The following is a 15998-nucleotide window of genomic DNA, read 5'->3' on the forward strand; positions in this document are numbered from 1 at the left end:
AGTTATTGAAAGAGTTTCAAGATATATATGGGTAAATATTTTTCATCTACAGTGGTAGAGATTTACAGTACCGAATCTGATCATCTCTTCCTACAATGACGACAACTATTTGATGGTAATGACCAACTTGTCCGTGAAAGGGTTAACAAAGTGTCCTGTCAGTATCGATGTCAATACAATTCGAGTTGAAGCTGTTTTAAATTATGTAGTGTCTGAGTTAGTTAAGTGAAAATCAAGGATCTGGTATTCATAAAGGAAGTAGTTACGTGCATTTAACTATATTTTACATTTAGTTCCTCAGTTTGTAGACAATACCTACAAAATCAGGGTTCTTTGTAAATTAACACTGTTATAACCATAGACATGTAATACCTAGACTGCACACTGCACGCTGTAAACTAAAACTGTTCCACCAGTGTGACAGAGAAAAGTGTTCGTATTTAAGGTAGGCATCTCTTTCTAATCGGCGGTATTTATCAAATCGACGGCAGTGGGAAAGCCACGTGGTCGATAAACCTAACGCTATTGGCAAAACCCCGTCGATTAGAAAGATATGCCTACCCTAAATAAAAACACTTTTCTCTGTCGCACTGGAGGAACAGTTTTATATTACAGCGCGTAGTCTAGATAATATTATATGTCTATGGCTATAGTTAAAACGAGATTATAACTGTCACTTGTCTACTAAAATTACTATAAATATTATAGGTTAAAGAGTAAATGTATAAAAAAATACAAAATATACAATCTAATACTTATAAAAGGAAGATACCTATACAAGTCCATAAAAATTTGTATGTTAATATTACAAATTTCAATAATATTATTCCTACTGGATTAAATTTATTGGTACAAAAAATAATATATTTCAGGCGTCTAAATGCAAAACCCGACAAGTTATTGTACTCGTAATCTAAAGGGCTACCAGTTGCTGTATAGTTTTAATATAAAAGTCGAAATCTTACATGAAATATTCAGAAAACAAGCTCTAAATGCAAAACCCGACATGTCCACAACCGACTTCAGCGCAAATACCTAAATGTCCACGCCACTGGCGGAATTGCTATTTTGGTGCAAATTTTCGATTCTCCAATACTTTCTATGTAAATAATATACTCTTCATTCGTAACGATAAAGTCATTAGATTTAAAGTTAAAAGTGAAACGGCACAGTTATTTTGATTAATACATTATCCGCCTTCGTTTTAACTTCAAATATCTTTAAAACTAATGATTTTATCGTTACGAATGAAGAGTATATTATTTACATAGAAAGTATTGGAGAATCTAAAAATAAGGCTAAAGTAGCAGTTCCGTCAGTGGCGTAGAATTTGGGAATGGTTAACCATTCACTATCCCGTGTCGTACGCCTCTGGTAGTATCCAGAAACAACTATTTAACATAATTTAATAGGGTGTACAGTACCTACACTTTCTGTTAAGTATGATAAGGATATGTCTAAAAGTTTTAAAGTACCGGGTACAAATAGTTCTTAAAGTTTTAAATAAAGAATAAATTATATAAAAAAAATAATACTTCAACACTATTTGGCATGTCCGTGTCATACTTGTCAGAAAGTGTAGGTACTGTAGACCCTACTAAATTATGTTATAATCGTTTCTGGCTACTATCAAAGGCGTACGACAGGGGAAAGTAAATAGTTGACTCTTCCTAATTTCTACGCCACTGGCGGAACTGCTATTTTAGCATAATTTTTCAATACTTTCTCCATATAGAAGATTCTCCAATACTTTCAATTTAAATACACTCTTCATTGGTAACGATAAAATCATTAGTTGTAGAGATATTTGGAGTTAAAAACGAAGGAGAATACATTAATCAAAATAAATGTACCGTTTCATTTTTAACTTCAAATATATCGAAAATTAATGACTTTATCGTTATGAATGAAGAGGATATTATTTATATATAAAGTACTGGAGAATCCAAAAATTGCACTAAAGTAGCAATTCCGTCAGTGGCGTAGAATGTATAAGCGTTTGTTTCAACTACCACTAAAAAATACTAACAATAATAAATATTCTTTGAAAAATTCATCAGATAAAAATTGCACAGTAGGTAAGTTAAGTACTAAAAATCTAGTGATACTGAACACCAATATAAGTAAATGTAATAATCGTTTCAATTATCCTACTTTATTATCCCTTCGGTGTACATTTCATTCTCAAAAAATTTCTGTAAAGCTTTTTTTGTTCCTTTTTGCATCATGCCATTATTTAAATACATATCACCCATGTTTATCTTAGTTGAAAGTAATCCATGTTGGGGTAAAACATGGATTACCTTAAAATTCAAATCGAGCAGTGAAATGACATTTCAAAAGAATCATATTTATTATACAAAGTGTGTTAGTCAATTGTTATTATGGCTTAAGAAGACACATGACTTCAAAACTACCTACAAAAATTTAATAGACTGTTTATAAAATACTAATAAGACCAGTGTTAACATATGGTTCAGAAACTTGGTTAGGTACCTACACAGAATGACCAAGAACTACTCAAACGTTTCGAGCGAAAAATTCCAAGAAGCATTATATGGAGGGATAAAAGAACAAAGTTTATGGCGCAGGCGTTACAACTTTGAGTTGTATAGAAGTTTTGGAGACCCTGACGTTGTAAAATTCATTAAGGTAGCACGCCTTAGATGGATAGGGCATATAACCAGACAACAAGAAGATGTTATAGTCAGAAAAGTTTTTGAAATGAATTTCGACTCAATTCAAGCTCTCTGCTTAACCCAGGTATAACATACCAAAAGGCACCGCCAGGAAAACATTCCACTTTGCGGTTCAGAGAGCCCATATGAAACGAGTCTTTGTACTCTATGCAAAGTATGGCATTAACAAAATAAGAAAATCTACGGTTTCGTTTTGATTAAAATCTGTCTTCCTCCATCCCCCGATAGCACTATTTCTAGGTCTACCTGTTGTCAAGAAGGCACAGCATAGAAAACGCAACAGCAGTGACACACTAGTAGGCGGGAAAAGTTCCAGACAATGTAGAAAATCGACAGTGTTGCCGATTTGTACATAATTATCAGATTTACTCAACTTTTATGACATTCATATTTTTTAACATAATTTTATACATATGCCTGTGGGAATTATGTCAATAATTGGGACATAACACAAAATATTGACGATGAATGGCGATTGTATTGTTAATCTTTTGCATAAATTCCAGAAATTATTCAAAAAGAATCTCTTACGGGTAATAAAGTTGGTGACATCGGCAACACTGATGAACCAACACATCACATCACCACTGAGATGTACTACGCGAAAAATGGCGACCCTATACTTTTCAACTTCAAAGGCGGCATCAGGGAGTGTCCTTGCTGGTTTCGTTTATTATGCTGTGAAGAAGGCTCTAACGAAGACAGATTTTTACCATTCCGAGCGTAGATTGTCGATATAAATTAAAATAATTTATATCGCAGTATGGATAGAACGCCCTCTAACGGGGAATAAGCGAAATGAAGAGGGCCGATAGGACAACGAGCAAGAGGAAGACCGAGACTTAGGTACGAAGACAACTTAGAAAATGATTTAAAAACTATTGGAATTAGAGCATGGAGAAGAGTTGCCAGAGACAGGGGCAACGGCAAATGGAGGATTGTTCTGGAGAAATCTTTGGCTCATAAAGAGTTGTGACTCCACTGATGATGATGGTGTTTGCTAATATCTAGTAAATCGTAGACATAGATCATCAAAGGTATCGCAGCGGTGTCAAAGCAATATTGGGAAATCATCATCATCATCAAAATTCAGCCTATACTTGTCCACTGCTGAACGTAGGCCTCCCGTATTTCACCCTACAAATTCCTGTCCTGAGCCGCTTGCATTCAATTTTGACATATCCGCTTCAGGTCATCTTGTTGGTGGTCGTCTTCTTCTTCGAAAGGTGTCCTGCCTGGGTCTTATATTGGGAAATACTGTTTCCTAAAAACGATGCAGACAATACAACAGAAAAAAGAATTAAACTACGCCACTACATCTTTACGAAGGAGAAAACATGGAGGAATAGAAAAACAACATTCACCAAACACTGTGTATCTTATAAATATAATTAATACTGACTGTTTTAGACCAGGAAGGATCGGTTTTTAGGTGGATGTGAGAGGTGGCATTCGGATTTTTGCGGATAAAGTTAGGTGATAACTTCGTTAATAATAATTGACTTATGCTCCTTCTCAAAAATGACCGGAACATTAATAAAAAACATCAAATATTTAAAAATTTCAAAAAATTTCGTTTTTTTCTACTTTCCTTGCTTATAACTTTAAAACGATTCATTTTGGAACAAAGTCGTATTGGAATAAAACAAAGATAATTAAATTTTCTATCAGATATGATTGGTTAAAAATGTCTTAATTTAACACTCTTGCTGCAAGATAGCAATAAATATAAAATAAGGGGGCAAAACAAGCCTGTCCTTATTCAATGTTTTTCTATTACTTAGGTTACACTTGGAACCTTCCTAATTCGCTTAGAAAATTTTTGTAATTTGCTAAAACTGTCCACCAAATTTCATTAAAATTGACTTACTAGATTTTGCATAATAATTTTGCAATCTAAACTACATTACACTATTATGAGAAATCATTAGAATATAACAAACCAGCCTTTTTCTGTTTCATAGACCTAGAGAAAGCGTTTGAGAGAATTCAATTAAAAGATGTGATACACCTACTATATGAGAAAAATTTACCACTGGATATCATAAAACTGATAGAAAACATATATGTAAGAAATAAAATAGAAATGAAAGTCAATGGAATAATAACAGAACCCATAGAAACAAACACAGGAATCAGGTAAGGAGATTCACTAAGCCCTCTACTGTTTAACATAATATTGGATGCAATAATAAAACAAGTGAAGAAAAAAAGAGGGTACAAAATGGGCAATAGAGAGATAATGTTACGCTGATGACACCGTGTTAGTAGCAGAGTGCGAAGACGACCTACAAAGATTATTGCACGAATTCAACATTAACGCAAAAGAAATGAATATAAATATATCAGCCCAAAAAACAAAAAGCTTAGTAATTGCCAAAGAACCAATAAGATGTAAATTGGAGTTAGACAATCAAATTATACAACAAGTAATGACTAATGACTTTCAAATATGTCGGAATTAATCTATCAGCCGACAACAATATCGAAGAAGAGGTAAACGACCAAATAATTAAAGCCAGTAGAACGGCCAGATGCCTAAACGACACAATTTGGAAAAACAAACACCTAAGATTGGAAACAAAGGCCCGAATATATAAGTCAGTTATTAGGCCAGTTATGACTTACACGGCCGAAACAAGACCAGATACAAGCAAAACACGAAGACATCTGGAAACCAACGAAATGAAGATCTTAAGAAGGATTGCTGGAAAAGGACTACAGGATAGGGTAAGAAGTGAGAAAATCAGACGCATATGTGGACATATCAGACAATATAAATACCTGGGTAAAGAACAGAAAAGAAGAGTGGAATGAACACATAAGCAGGATGTCTGAATCAAGGATAGTAAGAATAGCCAGAGAGAAGTCACCGTTAGGCAGGAGAAGTATAGGACGCCCAAGGAAAAGATGGAATGACAACTTAGGGGCAGAATGAAAGGCACCGTTGAAAAAAAACAGGCAGTACTGCCTATATAAAAGAAGAAGAAGAAGAAGAAGAAGAAGAAGAAGAAGAAGAACTTTTTTTTTTAGATTAATTTTTTTTTAAATCTAGCACAACAAAAACTAACACATACAAAGATTTGTCAATTTTTTTACACATAAAGAAGCACTCCACCTATCTAATGCACTTTACAGAATTGAAATCGGATGGCTTATAAACAAATTAGTGCTGTGTCCAGGAGGGGGTGCTACGGGCTCCTTTATTTAGATGGACTTACCCAAGTTTTTTTTATGTATTTTGACCCGTAGAACGAATTTTTTGGGTAACAGTTGATCCGGATGTCAATAAGATTGTTATAAACAAAGAACTTGAGGAATTACATAAAATCGACTTTTCGCAAAATAAAACATTTTCTTGTGTTTCTTGGGTAATTCTAAGCAAAAAAATGTTCTATAAGTTTTTTCGTAGGATGCATATTTTTCGAGATAAACGCGGTGCAACATTCAAAAAATCGAAAAATTGCAATTTTTGAACGAGAACAACTTTTGATTAAAAAATAAAATAGCAATTCTGCCGACAGCATTTGAAAGTTTAAGTCAAATTATACCGGTTTTAATTATTTGCATTGCTAAAAATTAATTTTTTTATTATTAAACAAAGCTATTTGTTTATAAGCCAAAAAATTGTTAATAATTTTAAAACATTGATGAGGCCCCTTAAATAATGCGATTCTGTAAAGTGTATTAGATAGGTAGAGCACCTCTTTATATGTAAAAAATTAGCCAACTTCTAAATGGTCTCCTTTTTGTTCAGAGAGATTTAAAAAAATTTGAAGTTTTTTAAAAACATTTACATTGCAAATTTATTATGCAAAAACTATTAGGTCAATTTTAATGAAATTTGGTAGACCATTTAATTAAGTTATAAGAATTTTATAAGCGAATTACTAAGGTTCTAAGTGCCACCAAAGTGGTTAACAAACATTGAATAACAACAGGCGTATTTTGCCCCCTTATTTTGTATTTATTGCTATATTGCAGAAAAGGTAATATCTTAAAATATTTTTGACCAGTCGTATATTATACAAAATTCAATTATCTTTATTTTATTTCTCTACGACTTTGTTCCAAAACGAACCGTTTTAAAGTTATAAGCAAAGAAAGCAGAAAAAAATCGATGTTTCTCGAAATTTTTAAATATCTTAATTTTTTTATTAATGTTCCGGGCATATTTGAGAAGGAGCAATTATTATTCTGAAGGTGTCACCTAATTTTATCTGCAAAAATCCGAATGCCAACTCTCACATCCAAAAATACACGTTTTTTACAGATTAGGCCTGGTCTATTTATATATTAAACGAATTTCACTTTGTATCAAAAGATGTAAATAAAAATCTCTTATAAAATTCTTAAAACAACATCTGTTTAGAACTAAACCAATTCTCATAATTTTTTTAAAATATTTGAATATCTAAAATTATGCGACGTTTAGATCCCTTTCTGCTATCTAACTCACTCATGTCACTCTCTCCGTTCTTTGTTTGCGCATCTCAGAGACAAAGTCAAATTTGCCAAGTTGTACGTACATGCAATACATTCATTTTATTTTCTAAACGGATCCAAAAATGGATTTTTTTGAAATTTTCCTCCACTCGATTTGAATTCTTCTGTACATTTAATTTTATATGTAGTTACTTCTGCTCCCGAACCAAGCTATTGCTCATTTCTAGTAATTATCTTCCCCCGCTCAACCCCATTCAAACCTACGTTAAAACCCATTCGTTAAAATCTTCGCTATAACATTTCTAAGAGATAGATGTTATGTTTATATGGGATTAACTACAGTTAATAAGGACAATTACATATTTTATAGGGATAATAGTCTAAGAGCTAGAGCCGAAAAATCATCGTCATAAGTAATATGGAGTTTGGCATGTGAAATGTGTCCATTGGGTATTGATAATTATTACCTCTTTCAGGCTGACAGCTCAGTGGATACAGGAAGTAGCAATAAGGGATGAAAGGGGAAAGTTAGTGTAGTCTTTAAGGGTTTTCACCTCCTATTTTGTTAAACATCCATCGATTTGAACGAAAATTGGTGAGTAGTTAGAGCATACCCCAAGAAATAAAAATGATTTGGTGCCAACTTGCACTTTTATCCTGGGGGTTGATACCACCCCTTCTCTGGGGTGAAAACTATTTTATTAAAAATAACCCCACAAATCGATAGAGGGACAAATTATAAGTAAAATTTATTATATCATGTTATTAAAATAAATCAATACTTTTTGAGTTATTAAAGATCAAAGATTTGTCTGTTTAAGAGCACATACGTGAAGTTACGGATGATAAAAAGAACATATTAATTAATTGTATGTTACTAAAATATTATTTTTATATTATTTCGATATTATAAATTTAGCAAAAGCGTATTCGAATATGTCAAATGTACCCATTATTGGACACCCCCAGTTTCTGGACATATTCAGTTTATATTGATAGAAAAATTCAATTAAATATCGAAATAATATAAAAATAATATTTTACTAACATACAATAGGGAACTTGCATAAATTTTTAAATTCGAAAAAAATGTTATAAATCACAACAGAACATAATTTAAAACATGTATCAAAGATAGAAAAGTTTTGTTTGTCTTTCGTTTGGCCCCTAAAGACGATTAAAAATTCAAATTAAAACAAGTGGTCCAAAACGCGTCGTGAAGTCACTTGGTTTTACGTTTACATTTTTCCAATAAAGTAAACAGAATTTTAAATTAGACGTTATAAACGTCAGTAGAAAATACATTTATGTGACGTTACAAGTGTTTTTGATCGTTTGAACTATTCATAGAAAATTTCTACTTTTACAAAATGGTTTTATTTTAAATAGTAAACCTTCGTTCCTTTCCTTCAAAAACAGTATAAAACTCCAATTTTAACAAACTGGTATATATTATTACAATGACATACGATAAATGTCATTAGAATATAAATATTTTTGACTTATTCCACGACGATGAGCTGGCCCAAATACCCAAGTAGGTGGAGGCCAATAAACTAAAGAAGGAGAAGAAGAATATACCTAAATATTAGGTTGTGTCTAGGTATACGCTAACGTGTACGCAAATAAAAAAGTTAGAGTGTCAGTGATTGCTTATTTTTTATTTGTTTAGTGTTTGATTTTAAATTAACTATCGAGTGTGGAAAATTATTTAGTTCTTTTAATGGGTTTAAGAACATTTTAAAACAGTACGAAAAAGATAAGAGACTATAAATTAATATATATTTTTTTAGTTGTAAATGAAATAGTATTACCGTCCAAGATTAAAATAAAAGGAAGACCTAAAGCTTTCACAATAATAATTAACTTGTTCTGAAGCTATTATCTTTGTGGCATTTTTGTAATCAACTATTCTTAATGGGAACTAAGCCACAATTTAACTAAAAAATTGATTTTATTAACGTTTCGACGTCTAAACCGGATGTCGTTGTCAAAATACAAAATATTATTAAATTAAACAAAAATGTTGTTGCATAGTAAAAAAATTTTTTCTAATAATTTATTTAATCTGACTAATTTTTGAATTTTGACAATGCCATCCGATTTGGACGTCGAAACGTTAATAAAATAATTTTTTTAGTTAAATTGTGGCTTATTTTGTATTTAGAATAGTTGATTATAATAATTCACTTACGTATAAAAATTATTTTAACAATATTTTGTACTTACATGTCATGTCAACTAAATACATATAATTATTTTGCTAACCTAAATATATACTTTTATATTTATATACATTGATTTATTACAATTAAGTTTGAAACATCTGAATAGTTCTGCTTCCCTTCCCTTAACAAATATTTTTCTATTAAACAAACACTAAACATATCAAAATAATAGCATGTACCAAAATATATAGTCACTGCGCAAGCTAAATAATGATGTCACTGGCTTGATAAAGTTTAATTCGCGTCTACCTAACTTTTTTTATTTTCGTACACGTTAGCGTGTACCTAGACACAGCGAAATATAACCATAATCAAAACTAATGCAAATGTATGTGACGCCACGGGCCGTTTGAACTATTTTATACCGCAGAAGACTTTAAATATGTATTTCTAAGTTATTACGAATTTTTGAAGCGTGAAATTTTGGAAATCTCATTTTTAAACAAAACTGAACATTATTATCTAATAAAAAAATGTGCAAGTTCCCTATTAATTAATATGTTCATCTTATCATCCGTAACTTCACGCATATGCTCTTAAATAGACAAATCTTTGATGTTTAATAACTCAAAAAGTATTGATTTATTTTAATAACATGATATAACAAATTTTACTTAAAATTTGTCCCTCTATCGAGGTTATTTTTAATAAAATAGTTTTCACCCGCGGGAAGGGGTGGTATTCACCACCAGGGTAAAAGTGCAAGTTGGCACCAAATCAGTTTTGTTTCTTGAGGTATGCTCTAACTACTCACCAATTTTCATGCAAATCGATGGATGTTTAACAAAATAGGAGGTGAAAACCTTTAATGACTGCACTAACTCTCCCCTTTCATCCCTTATTGCTACTTCCTGTATCCACTGAGGTGTCAGCCTGAAAGGGGTCATAATTGTCAATATACAATGGACACATTTCACAGGAAAAACTCCATATTACTTATGACGATGATTTTTCGGCTCTAGCTTTCCGTCTATAACATCTGCATACAATACAATAGCTACATATAATACTCTGCAGGGATACAATATCTGCATATAATAAATGCAATGAACGAAACGTTATTTGCTATCGACAACATGCAGATTGAAAATGTGGAAAACTTTACGTATCTTGGAAGTATCATACGGAGGTACAGAAGACGATATTTGTATGAGGATACGAAAAGCTCAACAAGCATACAGCATGCTCAACCCTGTTTGGAGGTTTGGCGAGTATTCTACAAGGACAAAAATCTGAATTTTTCAGTCAAACGTCATTTCTGTTCTACTCTATGGAAGTGAAACCTGGAATGTGACAAAAACCCTTACAGACTAACTGTAGGTCTTTGTTAGCAAACGTCTATGAAGAATTGTTCGTATTTTCTAGCCAAACATCATCGGAAACGAAGATCTACTACACCTGACCCAACAAAAGCGGGTAGAAAATGAAATAAAATCCAGAAAATGGGGTTGGATAGTCACACACTCCGAAAAAATAGATCCAGTATTGCAAAGACTACCCTAGAGTGGAATCCCCAAGGGAAAAGAAAAAGAGGTCGCCCAGCACAAACTTGGAGAAGATCCATCATGGACGAGACAAGAGGTCAAGGAAAGTCTTGGAATGAGGTGAAGGCCTTAGTTCAAAATAGAACCCGATGGCGCGTTTTCACTGAAGCTCTATGCTCCACTTGGAGTTCAAGAACATTACATATGTTACAGTTCAAGTTGATTCTCAGTTAAAGTTGACTCCAACTAGTTGGAGTCAACTCCAACTGAAACGGGCAGTAAAAGTTGATTTTAAAAATTTAAATCAACTTTTACTAGTTGGAGTTGACTCTTCCTGGATCGATTCAGTAAATGTTGATTATACGAGAATCTCAAGTGCATTTTTGATGAGTGAGCGTTTCTTTGTTTTGATCGTTTCAACTACTTATTAGTATAGTCTGTAACGTCGCCCCCGTTAGGTAAATTATTCTGATTCGATTTTTTGCACAAACTTACTCAAAGAAATACATCCGTATAACAATCCTTATAACAAATACACAGGGTGTCACGCGGTACCGCGGTCGAAAAATTGTTTAACCAATTTCAGTAAAGTCAGTCAGTAAAGTGACTCTTTATCGAACGAGTCTGATATTACGAGCAGAGGAACAGACGCGTTCGATGAAGAGTATTGAGGTGGTGCGTACAAAATTGTATCGTCAATCATAAAAAACATTAACACTTACTTACAACTTTGAGGAAATTTTTTTAATTATAGACGAAATAAAAAATTCGTATGACAGTAATGACAGTAATGACAGATGCCTTTTGCATGATGGCCGGTTTTGATGTTTAATCGATAGTTATCAATATTGTATACCTACCGAATTACTAAATCTGTAAAGATTTGATTTATTTTGTATTAATATAATTGCGAAACACTACAGAATTTTACTTTTTGACATAAATTTTATTAATAAGAAAAATTTTGTACAATATTTTTAATAATTAAAGTAAATAAATTTTAATTTAACTCAAATAAATAATCGATTGCTGCCATTGACCACTTACATTCAATCTCGGGTAATTTGATTAATTATCGCGGCAGGTAAAGTAACATTCTTCTTTCAATACAACAAAGTATTACTTTACTGCCGAAAATGAGGGCAAATGAGTACAATAATGAATGATTTTAGTGAAGTTTGGCGATAAACAATGATTTTAAACAAATTCACAAAAATATATAATTTTTTCACTTCGTACAAATTTTTTTTTTAGATCGGTTGGGCCTTTTTTTCTCTAAAATTGACTGTTGTCGAGTTATTAGCGACTTAAAATTTGAAAAACGCCAAAATAACCATTTTCAAGGTTTAATAACTCGGTTAAAGATAATTATTGTGAAAGTCGAGCGAGCGGCCGTGGTGTAACGGCATAATCGCTGGCCTCATACGCCAGTGCACGTGGGTTCGAGCCCTGCTAAAGACAAACCATTTTCATTTTCAATAATGACACGAGCCGTCTCACCGTGCCTCGGAGAGCACGTTAAGCCGTCGGTCCCCCTGGGCTAGTGTACATCGACACTAGTTACTTGAAACAGGGTTAAAGATGTAATTGGCGCCAGAACTGTCCGAAAGGCAAAAATGCCAGACGATATTATATATTATGAAAGTCAGAAACTAAAAAAAATCAAAGATTAAAGCTACCTCTATAAGATCCTGAAGAAATTTTTGTCATTATTTCATTAATAAGATATTATTTTTAATTATCAACAATGAGCGCTAACCGTGTATTGAGGCGGCCGTCAATGTGAGTGCGAGTGAGATTCACCATTGGACGGCTGGAATAGTGCATCTCTGTAGCACTCACCATTGACGGCCGCCTAATACGCACTTAGCGCTCATTGTTAATAATTAAAGATAAAGCTTAGTAATAAAATAGTGACAAAAATTTCTGCTGGATCTTGTAGAGGGGGCTATAAACTTTGATTTGGTCACTTTCTGACTTTCATAATAATGGATTTTAACCGAGTTATTAATCCTTGAAAATGGCTATTTTCGCATTTTTCAAATTTTAAATCGCGTATAACTCGACAACAATCAATTTTAGAGAAAAATCACAAAATACTTTTTATTTATTTTGCTCAGAATAACCCAAATGATCTAAAAAAAATTGTCCGAAGTGAAAAAATTATTTTTGTGAATTTGTCTAAAAAAATTGTTTAAACAATTTATCGATCAAGGTACTGCCTGGCACCCAGTAGATTTTTTTATAAGGACCTCTTTTTGAGTAAGTTTGTGCAAAAAATTCGAATCGGAGTAATTTACCTAACGGGGGCGACGATACAGCCTAGACTAATTGGAACATATTCAGTAACATTTAATTTCTAGAATCGGCTGTTTGTGTGAATCAGAATCAACTTTTACTAAATGGCATTGGGAAGAGTATACTTTTCCTAGTTGGAGTCTACTTTTACTAGTAAATGTTGAATATAAATCTTCATTTTATATTTATAATCAACTTTTACTGAAACCAGCCGTTAGAGTTGACTCCAACTAGTTGGAGTCAACTCCAACTGGATAATCAACTTGAACTGTAACATATATACAAAATAACTGTGGCTAATCCTATAGAAACATAACATTTAACTCAAACATGCAACAAGTCAACAGTTTTAGAACCCTATTTCTAAGAGATCTTTAACATATAAAAATTCATTTATAAATCTAACAAAAACCTAATTATCACAGCATATTTCTGCAGTAGCAGTAAAGCTTCAAATGAAAGTCAGTAATGCAAGCACTCTGCTTTCCGTAGAGATTCAACCTACTGATGGTCCCTATAACTTCAAACGTCTTTGTCTTCTCTGTATACCTGACAGTGACTTCAAACACCGCTTCACCGGGCAAAGTTCTGATGGTAATCAAATAATCCTTCATCATATTCGAGCCTTTGATCTCAGAAGAGTGCGTCATCACCCTCGAGTTTAGAACATCATCCAAGACTAGCTTGGCGCACTGGGCGTAGCCTTCGAGCAGCTTGTTGATGTGAAGTACCGCTGCTTGGGCTACTTTCTCAACCATGGTGTCGTTGGTATTCACCTCCGTACTTTGCTGGCAAGTACACCAGTGGCTAGCGATCTCTGCATCTTTGCAAGTTCTTTCCTTACTAATCGGTTTGAAAAGGCTTACTGCTCTGCTTGATTTGTTCGATTGCAGCGATAGTCGCTTAGAAGGTTCAAGTAAGTCTAAAAATGTGTCGTGTAAGTCAAATGGAGTAGTCAGTCTTTTTGAATTCTGTTGTAGATTCTTAAAAGCTGTAGGATACCTTTTCTGGAAAGACTCAGGTATGAGCGCGTGCACAAACGGTAGCCGTTCTTCCATTCTTCCTTGGAAAGTTTGCCTAATTGATCCCCACCTTATTCCATGATCACTTATAAAGAATACGGCTGTGTTATTTAAGTATCCTCGGTCTTTCAAATCTTTAAAGAAGGAATAATAATACTGGTCGCCTAATTTGGGTTTGTTGAGATAATCGTGTGAGAGACTAGCTCCCCAAAAGAACCCAAAATAAGGTATGTTGTTACTAGTCATTGTTGTGACGAATCTGCTAATATAATCAAGGAAATCCTTAAAAATAAGTCGAGCACCTTCACATTCATAAACATTCATGTTATGGGAATTGCCTATTAAATTTTCGCTATACCTGTTAAAATACCCGTAGGCATAATCTGTGGGTTGTTTTCGAAAGCCTCGCCTCATATAGTTAAAGAGACCCATCCATGAAGAATCTTCTCCAAATGATGTGGCATAGCCCTCTTTTTTGTAACGATTCCAGATAAACGTGCAGTTGTCAAATCGTTCGCTGGTTTTAGGCCAACAGGTCTTAACCAATTGACTTTCGTACGATCCAGTCAGCACTGGAATCAAGTTTGGAAAAGTATTGTCACCTACTTTATTGTATCCTAGTAGTTCTACAGCCTTTTGTTCTTTTAAATATTTGACAGTCTTGGGCATTTGCCTATGCAAATTCAATCTAGATACAGCGTCTAATCCTATAACGAGAACATTAATTGGCTTAGGAGTAATATCGTTTGTAGTAAAGTTAGTTTTTATCGGTACAAAAGCAAAAGTATCTTTGTATATTGTAGTATTGTCGACTCTACAAGTTACTTGGATAAATTCATCCGTAATAATGGCACTCTCGCTAAAAGACTTACACTTAGGTTCTAACTTAAACTTATCATCAGATTCTCCTTTTCCCGGTTCTCTCCTCCTGAAAGGGGCATAGCAGCAATTCAAACTGGTCGTGTCATTCAACTGGTAAGAAGACAATGAAGACTGAACTAAATAAACAGCAGTCAGGTTAGTCGTAAATAAAGCTGGTTTTCCTTTGTTGCATTTTGCTGGTTTCGGTGTTTCTAGAAATGGTTTTATGTGAGCGTCAAACGGATCCATGTATGGTATCTTGCAACCTGGTGTGTATATGGTGAAGGCTCTGTCATCGAACGAAACATTGCTGAAAATGGGTTTGCTGAACTGTAACGTAAAATACTGCATTTGGAAGACATCGGCAATGAAGAGCATAGCTATGCACAGCACAATCGGTATCCAGTATATTGAAGGCACCCGCACTTTAGATTCATCAACTTCCATTCCATCAGTATAATTTCTGAAAAACAAAACGATGTTTTAGTATTAAGATGACAAGTTGTTATTTAAATGGCTGCTGACAGCCAAATCCAAATGTCATTCAACAGACCAGTCAAATATTTGCTTTTAAGAGACTGGTAAAGAGCACGTCAAACAATAACGAATGCACGTAATGTTCCCCTTGTTGCCATATTCTAAATTTGAAAAAATATATAGGGAATAATCAGATTTTTTACTTTATCGTACTACATACGCAGTATGAGTATAATAGATGAAGTTATAGGATCGTGCAAAAATTTTTTTTTTCAGATTTCATTTTTTTTTCGACGTTTTGAGTCCCCCTGAGTCTAAAAAGCAAATAAAAAAACATGTCGGAAGTATGTACGTATGTACGTACGTATGTACGTACGTACGTATGTCGCCACCGCCCAGCAAAAACTACTGGACCGATTTCGATGAAATTCGGTATGAGTAAGTTTAAGAGAATTTTGTCGAGAAACTAAGCTTTTGAAAAAA

At 33.4% G+C, this 15998-nt stretch overlaps 1 protein-coding gene across 3 annotated transcripts in view; it reads right to left on the reverse strand.

Annotated features, from left to right (window-relative positions):
• Positions 1-262: 262 nt before the first annotated feature.
• LOC114326035 (uncharacterized) overlaps positions 263-15998 on the reverse strand; it is a 74683-nt gene continuing 58947 nt past the window's right edge. For all 3 annotated transcript variants that reach the window (XM_028274401.2, XM_028274335.2, XM_028274257.2), the window contains exon 2: positions 263-15501. In XM_028274401.2, coding sequence (XP_028130202.1) covers positions 13575-15485 — 1911 coding nt within the window. In that variant the 5' untranslated portion in view covers positions 15486-15501 and the 3' untranslated portion in view covers positions 263-13574. The remainder of the gene's footprint in view (positions 15502-15998) is intronic.

This window comes from Diabrotica virgifera, chromosome 1 (genome assembly GCF_917563875.1).
Source record: "Diabrotica virgifera virgifera chromosome 1, PGI_DIABVI_V3a".
Taxonomy (NCBI): domain Eukaryota; kingdom Metazoa; phylum Arthropoda; class Insecta; order Coleoptera; family Chrysomelidae; genus Diabrotica; species Diabrotica virgifera.